The sequence below is a fragment of the Crinia signifera genome, chromosome 3 (assembly GCF_055691185.1).
Source record: "Crinia signifera chromosome 3, ASM5569118v1, whole genome shotgun sequence".
Lineage (NCBI taxonomy): Eukaryota > Metazoa > Chordata > Amphibia > Anura > Myobatrachidae > Crinia > Crinia signifera.
Window position 1 is genome coordinate 134401710 of NC_139219.1, and position 21597 is coordinate 134423306.

The window sequence follows — 21597 nt, forward strand, 5'->3', positions numbered from 1 at the left end:
AAAACCATGTGCCCTGCAGATGGGGCAGATGTAACATGTATAGAGAGAGTTAGATTTGTGTGAACTATTTTGTTTCTGAGCAGGGTAAATACTGGCTGCATTATTTTTACGCTGCAATTTAGATTTCAGTTTCAACACACCCCACCCTAATTTAACTCTCTCTGCACATGTTACATCTGCCCCACTATTGACTGTATACCTTTCATCAGCTTCTCCTTTGCCCAGTGATGGTAGGCGCTAATACCCAGGTGTTTCACAATGGAATGAACTTGTTTAATAGTGTCACTGGTTGGAAGGTGTAGTCAGTAGCTAGTAATGACTAGAAATGCCTAGATAGCTTAGAAATTTAGCACGACTTGTCCCATGCGTATGCGGTAATTTGTGGTCCCACACATCGTCATGGCCTGACTAGAACTTGACTACATATAGTTAAGGTCTAGTCAGATCGCCAGTTTTCCCACCAGAGAACACTGGTCAGCACAGCTCGCTCAGCACAGATCCACACATCGCTGTTGCATAGCACGTGTCAGCGATTTGTGCTGAGCAATCTGTACTAAACTACATCGCTCAGCATTGGGCTGAAGTCGCCCCATGTGTAAGGGTGGAATAAAGAGTCTGTTGTTAGTTTCGCTGTCAGGGGGATAGTATGGACATATTGTAATTAGTGTCCCAAAAGTGGGGATTACATCATGTCATGTATCACAGGCCCAGAATTTTCTATATAATACTTGGCAACCTAAAATAGTCTTAAAAAATAATTTTGGACTAAAGCTGGGTACACACTAGATGCAGAGCCGAATTTCCCATTAGGCACGTGCCTGGGGGCGGCACAAGTTTGGGGGTGGCACTTGGATGCCTGTGATGGTACTGTCAGCCCAAAATGTACCAATAACTGCAAAATATCCACTGTACTGTACTATATTCCATCTCAAATAGAGTGTAAATAGATAGCACTTGCAGATACTGCCCCTGTAAACTGTCTTCCTTAGTAACTATGTATTCATAATAAAAGATCATGTCACAGTTAGTGGCTTTTTTTTTTTATAAATCCTTTATATTGGCTATTATCAAATCAGGTCTTATAAGTAATCAATAAAAAATATATATACTTAGACAGGGGGTGGGGGGGCAGCGTTATTGTTGTGCCTAGGGGTGCCGTCATCCCTAAATCCGCCCCTGACTAGATGACATTTCAAACAAATTTGTTGAAAACGACCATTCCTAATGAAAATTCATAAGTCATTAAGTGTGTATACACTATATAACTAGTTATGCACGCCCCCGCAGATAGCTAGTAACGTCCTTTGTTGTCCATATAAGAGCTCAATCTGAGGATATTGTCAATGATGGCAAACTCCTACGGATATCTAATTTACAGAATAATCTAAAGTAGTGGTAGCCAACTCCTGTCCTTGAGAGTTACCAACCGTTCACATTTTCTAGATCAGCTAGCTGGGGCACAGGTTTATTCATTACTCACTGAAACATTATTTATTATTTATTTATTAACAGTTTCTTATATAGCGCAGCATATTCCGTTGCGCTTTACAATAGCAGACAGTGAAACAAAACAGGGTATTTACAGACAGTCAAAATGTAGGAGGGCCCTGCTCGCAAGCTTACAATCTATATATTATGGGCAGTATTCAATGTGAATACCGGCGACGTGCAGCGAATCCTGTTTAGGATTCGCTGCACATTCGCCACAGCTCGCTGCGTTCCGGAGCCTCGCCAGCTCCGGTATTCAACGAGTCAGGGGCTCGCTGCCCCTGACTGGCGAATTTGAGCTCCTGCGGCGGACGCCGCAGGGAGCCTGAGGACGGTGGCAGGCAGGGAGATGGAAGTCTCCCTGCCTGCCCCAGAACGTTTGTGGGGGGGAGGTGGGCTCCTGCCCCTCCTCAGAATAAAATTCCAGTTTTTTTGACACCAATTGTAAAAAACAAAACACTTTATTTTAAAAGTTCACCTTCCACTTCACCATAAAAAGATAGCGATTTGCTACTCGGTGAATCATGGCGGAAAAAAACCTTGAAATGTATTCGCCATCTTCTCATTGAATAGGGTGATTCACCGTTTTAGTCAGAAATTCGCCTTACAGCACAAAATCGCCATAAAAACCTGGCGAATCAGCCTCATTGAATACCGCCCTATAAATGATTCACATGTGCAGCTAATTACTTCACTTGTGATTCTGTGAGGAGCTCTGGAAAACATTAACTGTTGGTAGCTCTCGAGGACTGGAGTTGGCTACCCCTGATCTAAAGAGAGGGTGACTTGTGTGTTTATTCTGAATAGGTCTGGAAGGAAGAAACTTGTCACCACCGGCGCAAAATATGACTGTGGTAATGCGTGTATCTAGAAGTGTCTACTAACAAATATCACACTTGAGCCTGGTGCAGCTACATTGCAAAAAAAAAAAAGCCCACAGGAAACCAGCTGCAGTTAAGGAAACATTTTAGGTCACCTAACAGTAACTCCTTCATGGAAAAAAAGAGTGTGCTAAACTGTACTGTCTATTTCTTTCAGAATTATAAAAAATAATGTATTGGCAGGCACAATGGAAAAAAATATTGTCTTTTTATTGCTTGTTTGGAACTGCCACAGTATGGTTATGTAAAATGTGGTAAAAAGTGCACGTAAACCACAGTGAAATATTACAAATGAATATATGATAGGTAAATTATTTCCAGCAATTCTATTATATTCTAGGAATAGTATTATTTACCAGTGGCCACTTAGCATGGCTTATGGTATGTGGTTTTTAAGTATCAGCATTAGAGAATGTTAATGAGGCAAGATGCAGTGGTAGTGCCTACTTTTATTTTAGAATATTGATTTTATTAACCAATGTTTCTCTGAAATCACAGGTCGTTGAGATTCCCAGTTAACAAGATAAGCATTTTCTTTTCTCTAAACAGCTTCATTCTGTTTCTGCTTAGTAGATGTGTTATGTGATATTCCTGTAGCCTGGTCTTATGTCAGTAGTTTTACATGTTTGAAAACCATTTCCAGAAGCACTTGTTTTGCCGCAGTACATTACACACAGTGCATTGAAGGTTAACACCATCCATTATAATCAACATGTTATGGCCACTGGAGACCATAACAAATGTTAAATAATAATTTATTTTAAGTTCAGAATTTTATAAAATATTAATACATACTGTACATAGATGCTGAAAATTACATTAAAAAGGTGGCAAACAGTTTACATTCTCACCAGAGGCGAAACTAGCGAGTTGAGGGCCCAAGTACAAAAATATGCTTTGGGCTCCCCATATACTCAAAATGGGAACAGTGTGTGCCACATGATAGTGTCACAGCAGTATCTGTTGTTTACATTACCACATAGTATTTTCACTTGTACACATTGTGCCAGATAGACCCTCATACCACTTTCAGATCGCATTTATAACTTGGGTTATTACCGGGTCGAGGTGCAATGTGAAAGCACCAAACTGAATAATCCGGGTCGACCAACCCAGCAATTCAACCTGGGTTATATGAAGGGTTAAACCCAGATCATCCTATGTTTAATGGGCGACCTGGGTTTAGTGTGAAATGGTCAGACCCGGGATAAAAATCCTTGACCCGGGTTATTGCCAGGTTGATAACGTATCAAGCCAGGTCGAGGTGAGGTGGGAAGGCACCAAAACTTATAACCCGGGTTGAGCAACCCGGCAATTCGATCCAGGTTATAAGAAGGGTTAAACCCGGGTCACCCGCTGTATAATGGGTGAACCAGGTTTAATGTGCCAGACCTGGTGTGAAAGGGCTAATAGACACACTGTGCCAAGATTACACACACACAGTAATGCCCACACATACACTGTAATGCCAATTACACATTGTTACACATCGTAATACGCGTTATGCCACACATGTAATACCCATTACATTTTATGCCCCCAGTAAAGTCCCTTACACATTGCCCACATTAGTGCCCCTTACAGAATTGGCACATTAGTTCAGGAGAGAAGAGAAGAAGGGAAGGAGAGCACTCCCCGCCATGGCCCTGTGTGGTGGGTGCTCAGCTCCTCATACCAGGATAACCGACATTTGAAATAATGGCACAGGCTCGTGAGCCAATCAGAGCTCGTGGTCCAACAGCCAATCATTAACTAAGGCTGCCAATCCCTAAGCTTTGATATTTCAAATGTCTGTTGGTGCTGGTGCACACCACACAGTGCCATGGCGTCTGGAGGTGGTGAGTGGCTATAGTATTATTATTATTTAACAGGCCCCTCCTTTAGTTTTACTAATATTTACCAGCCGCCTCCCTGTGATATTAATAATATTACAGGGAGGGAGCTTTTGAATATTAATATTTAACAGCCCACACCCTGTGGTATTATTAATATTTAACAGCCCCCTGTCCACTGTAATTAAAAGTTCTTTGGCCCCCTTATATTAACCTCTATTATACCGTAGATTGTTGGTTGGCACATGCCACATGTTGATCCCGGCTCCTCACTGCAGTGCTCAGATCAGATGGAATCACTACCTGTCTGACTCTGGGTTCAGTGTATTCTTCACCCTCATTCAGCATAGCAACAGGCAGCCAATCTCAAGGCTGTCTGTTGCTATGCTGCAGCTGCTTACTAACTGTCTGTGAGACGCCAGCATCGACAATAGCTCCACCCCTGAATCTCACTCTCTCCAAACGTTAACGATTCACAGAGGACCTATGCACAGGGAAGGCTTGTTTAACCATGTGAGTACCAATATCTCTGTGAGACATGCGCCAAAATATCCGCAAAAAATGCCAACATCTCTGTGAGAGATGCTCAAAATATTAGAGCCAACAGATGCAGAACTGAATCACAGGACAGGAACTAACACGGATGGAGACAGATTTAATTGCACAAAAGCGCTAACTTAATTGATGCTATGGGATGGATAGGTTGGGAGACTATCAACTATGGACATTATGCTTGAAAGGGGAAAAAGGGGGACTGAGAACACTTCTGCACTAGTTTTTTGTATATATGTTATATTATATTGATGAGCCCCGATTATAATTTCTGTGTTGAATACAATTAAATCAGAGTGGGGGTGCTGCCATAGACAAAACATTTGTACAAGAAGAAAAAAGAGGATAAAGGGATTGTCTCTCTTGCTGGTGCACTGGTAGATGGGAATATAGAAATAAACTCAATGGTGTAATGGTTAGCATTACTGCCTCACAGCACTGAGGTCATGGGTTTGATTCCCACCATGGCTCTAACTGTGCGGAGTTTGTGAATTTCCTCTGGGTACCCAGTTTTTCTCCCACAATCCCAAAAATATACTGGTAGGCTAATTGGTTCCCGACAAAAATGAACCCTAGAATGTCTGTGTGTGCGTGTACATGTGGTAGGGAATATAGATTGTAAGCTCCACTGGGACAGGGACTGATTCATATGAATTCATATATGTTCATATATTCTCTGTAAAGCTGGGGGAATATGTGTGCGCTATATAAGCAACTGTTAATAAATAAATAAATAACTCAAGATAAAAAATACATTTAAATTGTATTTTATTAAAAAACCATTTAAGTGAAATAAATACCACATAAACCATTAAAAAAACAATGTACAATACATTTTTTTACAAAGATGCACAAGCTGCTTGTGTGTTTATTCTATTGTGTTGCCTTTGTGAAATGTAACTTATAATTCGATGTCTTTTAAGAATCAGCTTTATTACCCATATAGATGCAAGGTAATTTTTGCTGCTCTTTTTGCAGTAATAAACTGCAAATTCTTGGCAGCTATATAGCTTCCAAGCATTAGTAGTTTATGGGTGGAATGCTCTAACATCCGCGCCCCCTGTCCGCCACACATCACTGGCTACCGCAGACATAATTATTGCATGTGCTCTAACATATGCGATAATTATGGAAAAGGAAAGCTCTTGCGTTAAGAGCTGTCCTTTGCGATGTTGCCGGTGATGTGCTGCGAGTCCCGGCAGTTTTCCCCTCCCTCCATTACCCAGGGCTGCTGCGTGCGTGTGGGTTCTCCTCCTCCTCCCTGCACCCGGAAGAGGATACAGTGCAGAGAGGAGGAGGTCACAGGTCCAGGCAGCACAGCGTTGTTCTGCCCGGACACAGGTGAGGGGGGAGTCGGCGCAAGGCCGCTTGGGTCTGTGCAGGGCGGCGTGGGTGCTGCGTTAAGAAGCCCATAGGCTTCTATGGGGTATCGCCAGCATCTGGCGATACACCCCCCCCCCCTCGCAGCGAAAACCCACCGTGTGGGTTTTGCTGCATATCAAAAAGCAGCAAAAACTCCGGTAAGTGGGTTTTTACCACATTTCTGCTTTATTACTGCAAAGAGAGCAGCGAAAATTATTTTACCCTTAAGTGTATTCATACAGTGGGAGCCACTGCCATCTATCTCTATAATAGGATTAAGTGAGTAATAAGATTTCTCTGCTAATCCCCTACTCTATTGTTCTATGTATTGTATTGCAGCTGAGAACAATAGGATAGCCATGGTGAGCCATGGCCTAAGGAAGATAGATGAGCTCCTACTGTACGTATATTCCAATGTATAATATCCAATAGTGCACCCCATAAAATAGCAGTATTTCCGTTTATATATCTATGTATCTGTAAAAAACATAGCTGCCAAGCATTAGTAGCTCATTACCAAATAAAGAGCTGCGGAATTATAACAGGCATATAAGAGGTCCATGTATCCTTGAGGAATATAGCTGGCGAGCAGGAGCAGTTTATTACTGCACAAAGAGCAGCAAAATCATTAAACCTTAAAGTGGACACCCATAGCTTGGTCTATAATACAAATTGGTGTACAGGATAAAACATGAGCTGCTTTGGCTGCATGGTAATGTAATAGAGGAACTGGACAGAACTTAAACTGCCAGATACCCCACACTATCCTAAAGACGCTCGCATCTAAATGAGTTATAAATTGCGCTGTCTTTCTAAAAGGATGTGTGGTTCACTCCTCTTTCGTTGAAATAAGTCATTCACTGATATCAGCTCATAAATACAGCAAAGAAAGTAGGAAGAAATGGGTGAGTGGTTGATACACTATAGAAAATCAACAGGTTCACATATGATTCCTCTCTGACTGACCTGTATCACAGGCCCTATGTGCCCATAAAGATATCTTTAATATCTCCCAGTTTCTTTTTATCTGGATGGTTCTACACCAACCCCTCAAAGTTTATGCTCACCTTAGGGATGTGCCCTATGTTCATCAAAAGGTATTTTCATCCCAAATCGCCAACAGAGTAATACTCCAGTCTTTGTTGGTAAAAAAGCAGGTGCATTTTATTCCAAGGTCCATTCACCATACAAAGATAAAAACAGTTCTAAAAAGGGTTACATCCAAAAACACATACTCAGGATTCCAACCACTACTTCACGTCTGTCTCCACCCCTCACCCGGGTCTTGAGGGGGGATGAATGTCCTATAGATGGAACGCTGAAAAATGGACAACAGGGGGTCTGTGATGGTGGTCTCCTGGCTCCACAAAACACCAACGTGTTTCGGACCCCCTGCGGCACTGTTGCGCTATCTCCGGGAGGGAATATCGCCGGAGGGGGGATGTTTATACATCTTGTCAATGTTCCTTCCTCGAGATAACGCATCAGTTTACTCTGATGCGTTATCTCCTTCCACCCCCGGCCGGCTGGACTGGGAATGTGCGGGATCTCGCTTCTCACACGAGATCCACAGCGCAGTCCAGAGCCAGGGCTTCGCGAGCCTGCTGCTGTCAGTGATGCTGACCGTTCATACACTCGGGCCCCTGTCATTTACCGCACATCGGGCTCCTTCATACATGGGGGAGAAGCGGTATCAGTGCACAAAGCAATCGCTGATACCACTTCTCCCCATTACGTCATACATCTGCCTCAATGTTTGCAGTACTAAATGTTTGATTTAATAAGATCACAGTCTTGCATACGTCATTTTTTAGGCATATACTTTGTTGTATTGTGCCAGTTTTCCAATATCTGCTGCAGTGTTGCCAGTTTGGTTCATAATAAGTAAGGTATGTAAGGTGAGTTATAATATAAAACTCATAACCCAGCCACTGGCCTGCTGAATGGAATGTTGTGCCCACTGCCATGTATAACATATTGCGATATCACCATTTATTGACAGATGATAAAGTGAAAAACGAAAGCGCCTTGAGTCCTGTTGGAGAAAGTGCGCTATATAAATAAAACGTACTACTTTTCATGTGTCTACCTTTTCATGTCAACCATTTGACCCCCGCTGACCTTTTCACCCTGTCACCCTTTTCGCCCCATCAACCTATTGTATATCAGTAGAGAGTTATATTAAAAAGATATATAGGTTGGATTGTAAAAAGCAAATTGGTTTAACATCATATAGAAATCCTTTCGCATCAAACGTCAAACCTGGGTTATTGCCAGGGCAACTTGGGTCCAGGTTTGGTGTGAGAGGGCCAGCTTGTGTGAATTGTGTGATCCAGTAATCTGACCTGGGTCATGCTAAAAGTATACCAAGAGCCGAATCACCGGCGCTTGGGGATGATGTCATCTCCAAGACGTACCAATAACCCTGGCCCAGCCTGCTGTGTGAACACAGTTTCAAGCAGCTGGACACTCCTTGAAACCGTTATTTAATAACCCCTAGGTCGAAACCATTTTTTTTAAAGTGATATTGGTGACCAGTGTCCTGATGTAGTGTGCACACTGTTTTCTTAAATGGGTGTGTTTAATATACTATGTATGTGCTGGGATGGTCATGTGGTGGTGGGTGCAGCCTGGTTTTAAATTCAGGTGATAGGCAGATAGGGGGAGGGTACAGGGATTGGTGAATAAAACTCAGGCATGTAACAACGGTGTTAAGGGCATGACAGCCTGCATCTGCAAATACGTACTTAGATAAACTGGCCCAGATATCTACGTTCAGAAGTGTATTTTGCAGGGTTACCTACCATACCAGAATGGCGTTGAGGCTCCAGAAAATAATCTGGTTCCCCACCCGGCCCCCTGGAAAGGTGGGCAGCCCTCCCGGATACTGGCGCCCCCGCGTCAGTGTTAAATTCCAGCTTTCGGGGGGGGGGGGGGGGGGGGGGGGGGGCTTGATTACTTCTACATCAGGCCCCACCCCCCGAATTGCTGCTGACTGTCTCGTCTCCTCTCTGGGCTTCTCCAGGACAGGAGACTTTAAAAGTAGGCAACCCTGGTATTTTGTAACTATGGGGTTGCTTAGAAGTGTTCAGCTGATACTACTTCACAAGTGGCGGCACGGAGACCCTTGCTGTGGTCCACAGCCTGTGGACATCTCTATAAATGTTACAGCTGTGGCATATTTTCCCCAGATTGCTGCAAATGAAGATGTGGTGACAGCATTGTGTGCACTTCTGAATCAGGCCCCATGCCTTCAAACACTACAAATGGGGAAAAGACACACAACCCAAAAAATGCAGGTTTTTGGATCTGATAAATGTTTTCTCCTCATATAGCGTAACTCACAGCTGTCCTTATTTTAGGTTGGATAGTTTTGCCTTATGGCCTTTCCCCTTAATCTCAATCAGCACAGCTTTGTCCTGCTCACACCAGAATGTGGCTCAGGACAAAATAATTGGATCAATTCAAAGTTGTGAGTTTGGTTTTTGTATATTATTCTGATACTAGTTCTGCTTTCATTTATACTGCATTTTTCTCTTTATCATTAATCCTTTCTCGAGGGATTGGTTACCATGGAGGCATTCTATCTGATTTCTGTTTTGGTCTGAAAATGGGCTTGGGCTTTTGAGAAATGTTTTTGCAGCTGCATGTTGTCCCATGTGATTGGCATGCATGTGTGCTCATCTGACTCCTAGTTTTCACAGAAGAATATTTGTGTTCTGTTTGTGAAACCTTTAACTTCAAAAGAACAATATCATACCCCCCCCAACTGTCCCGCTTTCCACGGGAACATTCTGTTTTTGGGGATGTTCCCACTTCCCACCTGGGGCCGGCAGTGGGGGGCAGTTGGGAGTGTCTCCCACCCCATCACCCGTGAATAGACGCTGTGCGCATGCACACAGCATCTATTCATGCCCCCAACATCTTCTGGCGCGCAGCAGCATCCCTCCTCATACCTCCTCAATGTTGGGAGGTATGCCAATACAGCGATATAGTTTCATATTGTGTAGCCATTAGCATACCTTCATATGCCTTTCCAAGGTTTTTCCTTCAGTCACCGTTGTTTTTAACAATATGTCTATAGATACAAAAAAAAAATATATTAGTAAATATTCTTTAAACTTTGGTACAGCATCCAGTATATAATGTACTCTTTAAAATGGTTATTTTAACCCTTTATTTTTTTATAGTTAGGCAGGATTACATTGCATTGAGCATGAAATACAGGTTAAACAAACAATAGGTTCATTTTAAGATGTCCTGCACTTTATATTTAGGAAATATTTGTGTGTGTGTGTTTGCTATGAAAATTGTGCATATTTTATAAAGATGTTCTAAATATACTTTCACACATACATAAGGTGGATTTACAATCAATAACTCTCTGTCACTTTTTGTCAACAGTTGATGGTTTGGACAAATCTTCGATTGCAAACTGTGATGCCCCAAATTCAGGCAATCAAACACCTCCTCTCAAGAGGAAAGGAAGGCTGTCCTCCATAGGCAAGATCTTCAAGCCTTGGAAATGGAGAAAGAAGAAGGCCAGTGAGAAGTTCCGTGAAACCTCAGCAGGTGGGTAGTATGATCTTTAGGTTTGGTGTTATACGCACACAGGAATCTATTAATTGATTGTTACATACACAGCTCTAACAGCTCTCATTGCACCCGCAACTACATTGACTTGATTAGTGTGTATGCCAGCGAGCACATGTGAATAGTCACACCCGTGATTAGGGTTGCCACCTCACTCTTTGATTCCTGGAGATTCCCCCCTACAATCCTAATGCGCCCGGAAAAGTGGGTGTGGTCTATTCAAAAGTGGGCATGTTGTCTAATATGTATGGCCACCTGATCACCGAACATTTTCCAGCAGAATAAAATCTGAATAAAGAACCTAGTACCCAACACAAAGCCAAAAATAGGTACAATCATCATACATCTATTATCAACATAATACAGAGAGTCCCCTAAAGGGCACAACATTTGTTTTATCCCAAATACATGGTGCAAAAAAGAAGTACCAACGTTTTGGCGGTACGTAACTCCTGTTTTCAAGGTGCAGAACACCTTGAAAACGGGGGTTAGGTACCCCCGAAACGTTGGTACTTTTTTTGCACCATGTATTTGGGATAAAAAAAAATTTGCAACCATTGAAGACTGATTGCCACTAACTTCCAGTTATAACTACCAATTATACAGGAGGCACTGGAGCACTGCTAATACGGCGGGCGAGAGTGCCGGTCCACCACAGAGCTACATGTACAAAATGCAGCTGCCAGACTATTAACTAACCAGCCCCGCTCCAGCCACATAACTCCCATTCTCTACGCCCTTCACTGGCTACCTGTAAAATGGCGAATCGTTTTCAAGATTGGCTTACTCACTTTCAAGGCCCTACATGACCAGGGCCCAAGGTACCTGCAGCAGCTTCTGATTCCTTACTGTCCTACTCGATTACTACGTTCCACTGAAGGACTACTAACACTACCCAGAATTTCCCTGAATTCATCTGGGGGCCGAGCTTTCAATTTTGTTGCTCCAACTCTATGGAACTCTCTTCCTCGCACAGTGCGAGAGGCCCCCACTGTAGAATCCTTTAAAAATAGACTAAAGATGTACTTATTTACTCAAGCATTTTACTGACATCTACTGTTAAGCTTGTTTTGTATTTCGAGCTGTAAAGACAATGGTACATCGCTTTGAGTCCTATTGGGAGATAAGCGCTATATATATATTACACTGGAGGACACAGCGGCACTCTGAGACTTCAAATAGCTTGGAAAACTTGTGAAACTATATTCGTCAACAGTTTCGGGGACTTCACCCCTTCATCCAGACACATCTTGTCCTGAGTCTCAGAGTGCCGCTGTGTCCTCCAGTATAGTGCATTTCTGGCTGTTTGCCTGAACAGAGGGCAACTGAGCAAAGATACCCCGCGGCGGGGGGGGGGGGTCCGAGTGCCGAGGTCCAAGAAGTTGGATATCTATCTATCTATCTATCTATCTATCTATCTATCTATCTATCTATATATATATATATATATATATATATATATATATATATATATATATATATATATATATATATATATATATATATATATAGCCACAGGGGGGTTTGTGCTGGCAGGCAGGGGTGGGGGGCAGCTGGCAGGCCTTTTGGGGGTGGGGGGGCACTGCAGAGGCTCAAGTCCAACTCACCAGTGGTCGGACCACCCACGTCTTACATGTGGTGGCAGCAGCAGGCGACCAGCAGCTCGGTGTACAGGCAGTCAGGCAGTGGAGGGCGTATGCAGGGCATGCTTGGAGTCTGGGACTCGGTGCACATGATCGCCAGATACACATCAGCAGCGGGTAGCTGTCACAGTATAATACTCGCAAGATGATGACATCATCATCTCGCGAGTGTGTCTGGCAGGCTGCAGAGGCAGGCCTGGCAGGCGCAACGGTGCTTAAGATGGGGGAGAGGCAGCAAATAGGGCTGGAGGCTTTTTCAGCCACCCTTCTCCGGGGGAATCCGGGAGACTGGAAAAGCCTCTTTGAGGGTTGCCACCTAAAACGGGAGAATCCCTGAAATCCGGGGGAGGTGGCAACCCTACACGTGATCCATTAGAATCATAGGTATGACTGTTTGCGTCCAAGTGCACAAAGTCTTTGGTGCAATGCATGTGTACGCATCACGGTAATGAAAATTGTTACATCCCTATGTGGTTTACACATAAGTTAGTCTAACAGTGTAGCTCTTTATATTCCTTATTATCTATTGGACTTATTACCTTTTTTTGGATATGGTGTATTGTGTGGAGTCTGCATTGTCTGCCAGTCACAAGTGATTGGGGCTTGTATTGTCCAGTGTGTGCTTTATTCAGTAGCCATGAGAGATTAAGCTGTCGCTTGTCAAATGCTAACCATGAATAGGGGTTTTTGCCCAGTAGCCAACAGTAGATAGTCGATATTATATATTATCCACTAGTGATTTATGCTCTTTGTTATATATTCATTGGTGGCTAATATATTCCAAATGCCCCATTTATTAAAGGATGAGAGCTACTAAAAGAATAGGCTTTGTATCTGGTCCACAAATCACCAGCGATGCACTCTATATATTTACTTTCCACAAGAATGGCTTGATTATCTAAACTGCAAAACAAGGTGTCTGCTTGATCTATAAGCAGGGGCGGGCTGGGCCGGGGGACAGGGTGCCATGTGCCCCCGGGCCGCTCTAGCAGGTACTGTTGCAGGCCGCCCATGGCCGGATTTGCAGTGGATTAGAGGCGGCAGGTATTATGGGCAGCGGCTCCAGCGTGGCCGATTGGGCAGTGACGAGCAGCGCCGCTGCCCACATGATTCAAGTGAGCGGCTGTGCCACTTGTCATTCACCTCTGCCCACTCGGCCATGCACCTGCAAGCCTGACTGTGTCCGGCCGGGTAATAAGGATACCTACAGGGAGTCCGGCGGCTGCACCATCATCCCCCCTCTCCCCTTACTGACTTGGTTCAGTTCTGTTCCAGCGGCCGTTATGACGTTGTGCCGCCCTTAAGTTTCTCTTGCCGCCGAGGATCTTCAATGAGCACGGGAGCAGCCCAGTCTCCCGCCTGCGCCGGGCAGAAGTGTAAATGCAGTGGCAGCAACTGCTTTAAACGCCCTACAGCCCCACCGCTGAACTGTCCCTACAAGGGAGAGACATCTGACAGTACCGGCGGTGAGTTACTCCTGGGTCCTAGAGCCCCATTCTCACCATTTTGACAATCTTTGCCTGGGTCACATGTATACATGTGTATGCATATTTATGTGTGTAGGTATATATGCATATGTATGCGCATGTAGGTATATATGTATGTTTTATATGTGTGTAAGTACAGTATACTGTATGTCACATCTGTATGCCTGGTGGTTGGAATGCCAGGGGTCAGTACTGACACAAGCGTCCTAATGGAGAGAATTCCTCCCCTGCACCCCTAACCCTCCTTTCCCGCAGCCTAAAGGTGCCCATACCCGGTACGTTTTGTACCGTGTGAGGCGATGCACGAACTCGTGCATCGCACGGTACAAAAGGTTTGGGTACTTGTTTCCTAGCACGGCGCCCATCGCATCGCAGACCATAAGGCATACGATGGTATGCGATGTGATGCGATGGCAGCCGATGTTATACAATTTTAAATTGTATACCATCGCATTGTATGCCATTGTATGCCATATACAATGGTATATGATTTAAAATTGTATAAGCACTCTAATGGGTGTTTTCAATGTTAAATGTGCCCCCTATAAGATAATTAATTGTATAAGCACCGTAATGGGTGCTTAGTATGTTAAAAGCACCCCCATCGCCACCCCCACTATCAACGCCAACCCGAAGCTTGGTGAGCGTAGCGGTACGCGTCCTACGACCTTTTCATACCCCCACTATCCATGTCGGCGTGGAGTTGATTTTATATAGTGTGGTGAGCGCAGTGAGCCACCGAGCCCGAAGCGTGGGGAGCGAAGCGAGCCCCGCAAATGTCCTTGTATTATTATGCAGTGGGAGCAGCCTGTGGTTTCCTGGTATTATTATACAGGGGGAATAGCCTGTGGTGTCCTGTTATTCTTATAAGACAGGGGGAGCAGCCTGTGATGGCCTGTTATTATACAGGGGGAGCAGCCTGTGGTGTCCAGTTATCTTTTTTTTTTTTATTAACCCCTTCCCGACACATGACGTATAAGCTGGCTTGAAAGAGAGCAGGTAATGGCTGTATATTACAGCCAGGTACCTGCTCTCACGGCCACGAGCGGCGAGTTCGCCGATCGTGGCCGTTTAAGCACCGCGGGCAAAGCGCCCGCAGTGCTTAAATAGCTGATCGGAGGGGGGGCGCCCCCCTCCGGCGCCGATCGGGGCCCCCCGCGGCGAGATCGGAGGGTGCCGATCGGTTGCCATGGCAGCCAGGGGTCTAATGTAGACCCCTGTGCTGGCCATGTCAGCATACCTATTACATCCTGCCTGAGGCAGGATGTAATAGGAAGTGCTGAAAATCACTATGTTCAGCCATAGAGCTCTATGGCTGAACCTAGTACAGGCGATCGCGCCCCCTATTGGTCAAGTACACTAGGGGGCCTTGTAGTAAAAGTAAAAAAAAAAAAAAAAATAAGTTTAAAAATAAAAAAAAAATAAAAAAATATTAAAAGTTCAAATCACCCCCCTTTCCCCATTTCACAAATAAAAATAAATAAAAAATAAAAAAATTAAACATATTTGGTATCGCCGCGTTCCTAAAAGTCCGATCTATTAAAATATAACATTAGTTATCCCACACGGTTAAAGGCGTAAACGGAAAAACATTCCCAACGCCAAAACTATGTTTTTTGGTCGCATCGCCTACCCAAAAAAATGTAACTAAAAGAGATCAGAAAGTCGCACATATCCCATAATGGTATTAATTAAAAAGTACACTTCAGCCCGCAAAAAATGAGCCCTCACCCAGGTCCGTAGGTGGAAAAATAAAAAAGTTATAAGCCGCAGAACATGGCGACGCGACGCAAATTAGAAAAAAGTTAAAATTTTCTATTTTTTTTGTAGTGGTAAAACGTAACGAAAACTATATAAGTTTGGTATCACCGGAATCGTAACGACCCATAGAATAAAGATAACCCATCATTTTAAACGAACTATGAACTCCAAAAAAACCGTAACCAGCGCAAAATTGTGGAATTGCGTTTTTTTTCCTTTTTACCCCACATTGAATTATTTCCTGATTCCCCAGAATATTATACGGTATAGTAAATGGTACCATTAAAAAGTACAACTTGTCCCGCAAAAAAAAAGCCCTCATGTGTCTATATAGCCGGAAAATTAAAAAAGTTACGCTTATTTGAACGCGAGGAGGAAAAAAAAAAAAATTAACAAAAAACGCCCGGTCGGGAAAGGGTTAATACATATTTTTTATACAAAAAACCTCAATTTAACGATGCGCTGTTACTTATGGGCCAGTGCTCTGGACTTGTCCCCCAGGCTAAAAGTTGCCAGCCAGCCCCTGTCTATAAGCCACGACAAACGTAATAAAGTTATATATCGGCCAACACAATTGGGTGGACTTGGCACTCCCACCAATAACAATGAAGTTGCTGGTTTCCTAACAAAGAATAGGAAGTTTAAAACCGCATTATTAAAATGATATAAACCCAGGAGGCAGTAGTGGAACAACTTGCAGGCAGGTGCACAGCGTGCAAGCAGCCAGAGCCTGGAAGCCGGAACCAGACAGATGGCTCCGGCTTCTGAGTACCGCAGCGGTGCGGTACTCAGACTCTACCCTGTCATTTTTCTATGAGAGTTATGATATCAGACACTGTAGTGTCATCTTTCTATAAAATGTCTAGACTACATAAAGCCACAAAAATCACTTTATACAGCCCAACAAAAATTGAGAATTAGGGGGCCCCATCCACTAATGAGATCTCTCTCAGCAATAAGTTAAATGCATTTTCCTTGCAATCTGGGCAGGAGCTTCCCGGGAGGGCTTTGATTGCAATTTTCTACTTATTTTACATCAGATTTATCACATGCCATCTATCCTACTGTGATCCATCTGATATGATAAATCTGCAACACATCTGTACACATGCAATTCATCATGTGGAATGGGCTATTACCATATAAACTTTCCTACAAGTAATTGCATCACAGGTGTACAAATGCACTGCGATGTGCACCTATTCAAGTGTGATTGTGAGAAATATTCATGGCAGCCCGTCAGATTGATGTGCGAGGAGTATGAGAGCACACGGGTCATCGCAATCGCAGTAAAAGCATATGCAATGTGCCAGTTTTCATGCAATCAATAGCAGCAATGTGTCAGAATTACAGGAAAACAAGCCATATCACCATACCTCCCAACGAAGAAGTAAGGACAGGCCCACAAAGGGCAAAAATCACGTCATTTTTGTGAGGCAATGTCCCATTTTCTCTGCTCTGGGGGCCTGACCAGCGGCTCTGTAGGCAGCCTCTCTGCTGCGGGAATAGACGCTGTGCGCATGTGTCTATTCCTCGGATTGCAGGGGGGACTCGGATTGCAGGGGGGGGGGGGGGGGGCTTTAGACAACAGTAAAAGCATCTGCCTGTGATACCTTTGGCACACCTTTTGACAAATATAAGATGAACAATTTTGGGGTGACTTTATGAAATTAGTGGAGAAGTGAATCATGCAACCAATCAGCTTCTACATATAATTTTAAAGAAATGACTTGCTAAATATGACTTGCTAAATATATATAAATATAACCTTACTGATGATGCAGTTATCTACTTCTCCTTTCTTTTCACTGTTTAATATTTCACTTATGTAGGTACTTCCATTTCCGTTATTTAAGTATTGCTGATTGTCAAGACTACTTATTGTAATTAAGTTGCACTATATAAGAAACTGCTAATAAATAAATATAGTAATGTTCACAAGTTGCACACGGTTATATCATACCCTCCAACATGACCCGTTCCATTCGATACCAAATGCACTGTTTCTGGACTTCCCTCTTAGTTGATAATTGCAGTCACCTGTATTGAACTAGTTTGGCGATTTTATAAAGGTGTTCCACCACTGGTGAAGGCAATCCTAAATTAAGGAAGAAGTCCAGAAGCAGAGCATTTTGTACCTAATGGAATGGGTCATGTTGGAGGGTATGTTATGTAGATACATATATGCTATAATGCCACTATTTTTGCTTTTGAATTGTTCATCAGTTGGTTGACTGGAAGTGACCTATTTGTTTTCAGCGGGGATCATGTGCAATTTGCCAGCTGAGTACAGGCTATTTCCAGTCATTTGTATTGCCCAGCTAATCCCAGACCATTATGAGATTACATTGTCAGCAGCTATAATGAATCACCATGCACAGTTAAAGAGTTCAGAAAAAAACAGATGTTGACATGGAGTGAGATTAGAAGACCTGGCACTGAAAACTGAATGCGGGAATGGGAATTACTGTTTACTACTTTATATGCTAGGACACCTATACATTTAAATGTCTTGGAACGTTTTATCATCAGTGCTCATGAGGCAGGTTATATTCCTTCCCAGCTTCTAATGCTGCAGAGACCAGTCTTCCCTTAGCTTGTAGGTAAAAGTGATCTCACCAGGGGTTTACTATTTAATGTGCCCCATATCATAATTGATTGTGACTGCTTGCCAAATATTCATGTCATGTCCCGCATCCATTAGGGATTTTCAGCTGCACCTATACAGTTCACATTGTTAACAAAACAGTTAATAAAACACTTGTTTTATTAACATTTAGTTTTGGTCCAATTTTGTAGTAAACCCTAGCAACCAATCAGACACTTGCTTTCATTGTCTGTCTGGTACTAGACAGATAAATGATAATGATTGGTTACTATTTTCACCAAAACCAAGCATTAAATAATCCCTATTATTGCAATATTTGGACAAAGCCGTCATCACATGAAATAGTTGCTAAGGGGAAAGAAAAGGTGTAGAGCCAACGTGGATGTACTAACTGCAAGACTTAAAGTTCTGGATTTAATAAAGAGTGTATATTCATTAATTTATCAATTTGTGAGAAACTGAGACGAGAAATAAATAGCACAAAAACCATCATGCATAGACTAATATCAGGATTGACTGCCAACAAGATTTTATGGCACGCGCTATGAAAGCTTCCTTAGTTATGTTAATCCTTCAATAACAAGTCAGTGTAGAACAGTGTGTCCGCTGATGCACCGCTCTAGATTCCCCATACCCGCTCAGAGATTTCAGCCTGCAGAGCAGGTTTATGATTTGTATAGTGCGACTCGATGGATCGTTGGTAAACTGTACGTTATGCTGCGGATGCACATATTTGTTCAGAAATTTCTGTAACCGTCCTTTTTAACCCCTTTGCTGCTGACTATATTAGAAGGTTGATCACGATCCACCATCAATATTTTATTTTTTTAATTCAATATCAAATTGACTAATTCAAATAAAACACATAAAACACGTGTAGAAATAATATGGTACCACAACGAGGCACAAAATGGTCTAATTGTAGACCTTCTACAAATGAGAGCATCCCTGAATTGATTTTTCAGCCATGATCTGGCCCACATAACCCCCACCAAATGTGGACTACTTAATTTCTTTAGTATATATGGTTTCAATGGGGCAGATGTATTAAGCACTTAATGCTGGTAAACTGGGGGGATTCATTTTTTTTTAAATGTATGATCAGTGCACCTAACATGCACTAGGGACAGCCCGCCGAGTAATGCTTGGTGCGGCTGTCCCCTTATATCCCCCCCCCCCAGCCGTTTACGGGGGAAAATAAGTGTTTATTTTAACAACGCACATGCGCAGCGCTGATGGGGCCGCCGATAAAGAGAGTCGGTGGAGACAAAACATAAAGGTTCTCCTTATCGGCAAGGGGTGTGTGTGTGTGTTAATACATTAGGCTTTTACTGGTGCCCGCTTCTCCTCAATATGCAGGAGAAGCGGGATCCGTTGGTATTAAAACGTTATATACATGATAATACATCTGCCCCATAGTTTGGTAAAAACCTGATAATAACTTTCCTTTTTTCAAATGAAGGGGCCTTTGATTGAGTAGATGCCAGGGGGGTTTGGGAAAAAAAATAGCCCTGGAAAAGTTTCTATAAATGGCCTCACGGGGGCGGCACCAAATAAAATGTAGTACGAATTAACATCAAAATAGATGCTATTCATTTATTACTAAATGTGTGTGAAAAACAGTGGTTTTAATATGCTTGATAGTCTAGTGGCCCCTCACACCTTTAAGCTGCTGTTACGAAACCTCGTAATTTCAAATCATAACGTTCATCCCTCTCACTAAGACTAAACACAGACCCAAAAAACTTCATCAAGCAGATGACTTTAGTGTTCATTCTAGCATCCGCTGTCTTGAAAACCCATGCAGTTCCTCTTCCCTGCCTGGGGAGTCGCTGTCTGATGTGGTGTTTCTAGCACAGCCCTGGTTTGCATATCAATGCTGATATACACACCACACTGTGCTAGAAACACTACAGCAGACAGCGACAACCCAGGCAAGGAAGAGGACCTGCATGGGTTTTCAAATATGGCGAGTGCTAGAATGAACACTATGACTTATCACCGTAATCCCCCGAATATTACAAATATCCCCTTTCCTCCCTCAGTGGAGCTCAGAACTCCACATAAATTGTTACACCCCAGATAGCACCCAATCCTGTCCCTTTTAACAGATGTCACAATCAATATAGATGGGTGCCCACCTTAGATGAGTACTCTGCTATGTGAACCTGCACATTTTGTTTGTGCATGAGATAGGAGGGGGTGGGGCTACTACTACTGGGCGCTGGCTACACGTTGCCTCAAAGGTGCACCAGCCTTCCAGGAATCTTTCCTGTGGCACCTATGGCCAATCTGCCCCTGATCGATGCCATTATGGGGAAAACCAATTTACAAATGCCCAAACACCATACAAGCATAAGAAAGTGCAGGGTGTTATGGTCATCATGTAACCACTAAGAAGCATACAATTTGAAAGAGGGATTCCCACTCCTGGGCTTCATAATGATGTCTTTAATATAGGGTTATTGTTCAAGCTGAAAAGGAAGCATTTAAAAAAAAAAGTGGTACTGCAGTGCAATACAAGTTACTGTATATGCATATACACAGGAACGTGTCTTCTTTTGTACAATGATTTTATTTCCATATCCATTAACAAACATTTATCTTAGAAATACACCTTAAATCCAGAATTTTAATGCTACTGCTGGTGCAAGGTTTTATATTCTACTGGCAATGGGTCACAACTCATCCTCGACCCAGGTCATTGCCAGGTCGTTACCTCATAGGCGTGGGTCGAGGTGCGGTGCACCACATCTTATAACACAGGTCAAGCAACCCAACCATTAGACCTGAGTTATAAGAAGGGTTGAAACTGGGTTTAATGCAAAAGCGCTGGACAGAGTCAGACCTGTGATTGCGATCCCAGATCCAACCAGGGCTTTGAATATGAAAGGGGTATAAGTTAGCTTCTTTGGTAAAGACATAGCAGCAAATTTGGCCCCTCTGTTGATGGTGGGGGTCTGGCATGCGCATAGGCGATGATGTACATGTTCATACCCCCCCACCCCCGCACGCGTGATCGCTGCGAGTGCCTCCGGCAAAATTTGAATAAGCCGGGGAGCTCGCTGCCTGATTGACAGACAGGGGGCGTTCTCGGATGGATACCTGGCATTTCATAGGCATGCCCACAAAAATAAAATACTGGACGGGCCCCAGGAAACACAGGTATTCCCCTGCCTGCTCGGGCGGGCGGCTGACTTCACATGACATCAGCACCCACCCCCAATTCGGAGAAAAACGTGCTGGGCTTCCTTTCAGCTCCGATGGTAAGTAACTTATGCTGAATAGAGGTTCTTGTCGGTATATGAAACCGCACGTAAGCTGTGTTATCCTGTCTGTCGCGATGAGTTTAGGCAATATTTGCATGTATGGCCATTTATATATGTGAAA

The 21597-nt window shown here is 43.3% G+C and overlaps 1 protein-coding gene across 5 annotated transcripts in view; it reads left to right on the forward strand.

Annotated features, from left to right (window-relative positions):
- The window catches only part of PHACTR2 (phosphatase and actin regulator 2), a 308396-nt gene that overhangs the window by 238932 nt on the left and 47867 nt on the right, over positions 1 to 21597 (forward strand). For all 5 annotated transcript variants that reach the window (XM_083176559.1, XM_083176562.1, XM_083176564.1 and 2 more), the window contains exon 2: positions 10520 to 10687. In XM_083176559.1, the coding sequence (XP_083032685.1) occupies positions 10520 to 10687 (168 nt within the window). The remainder of the gene's footprint in view (positions 1 to 10519; positions 10688 to 21597) is intronic.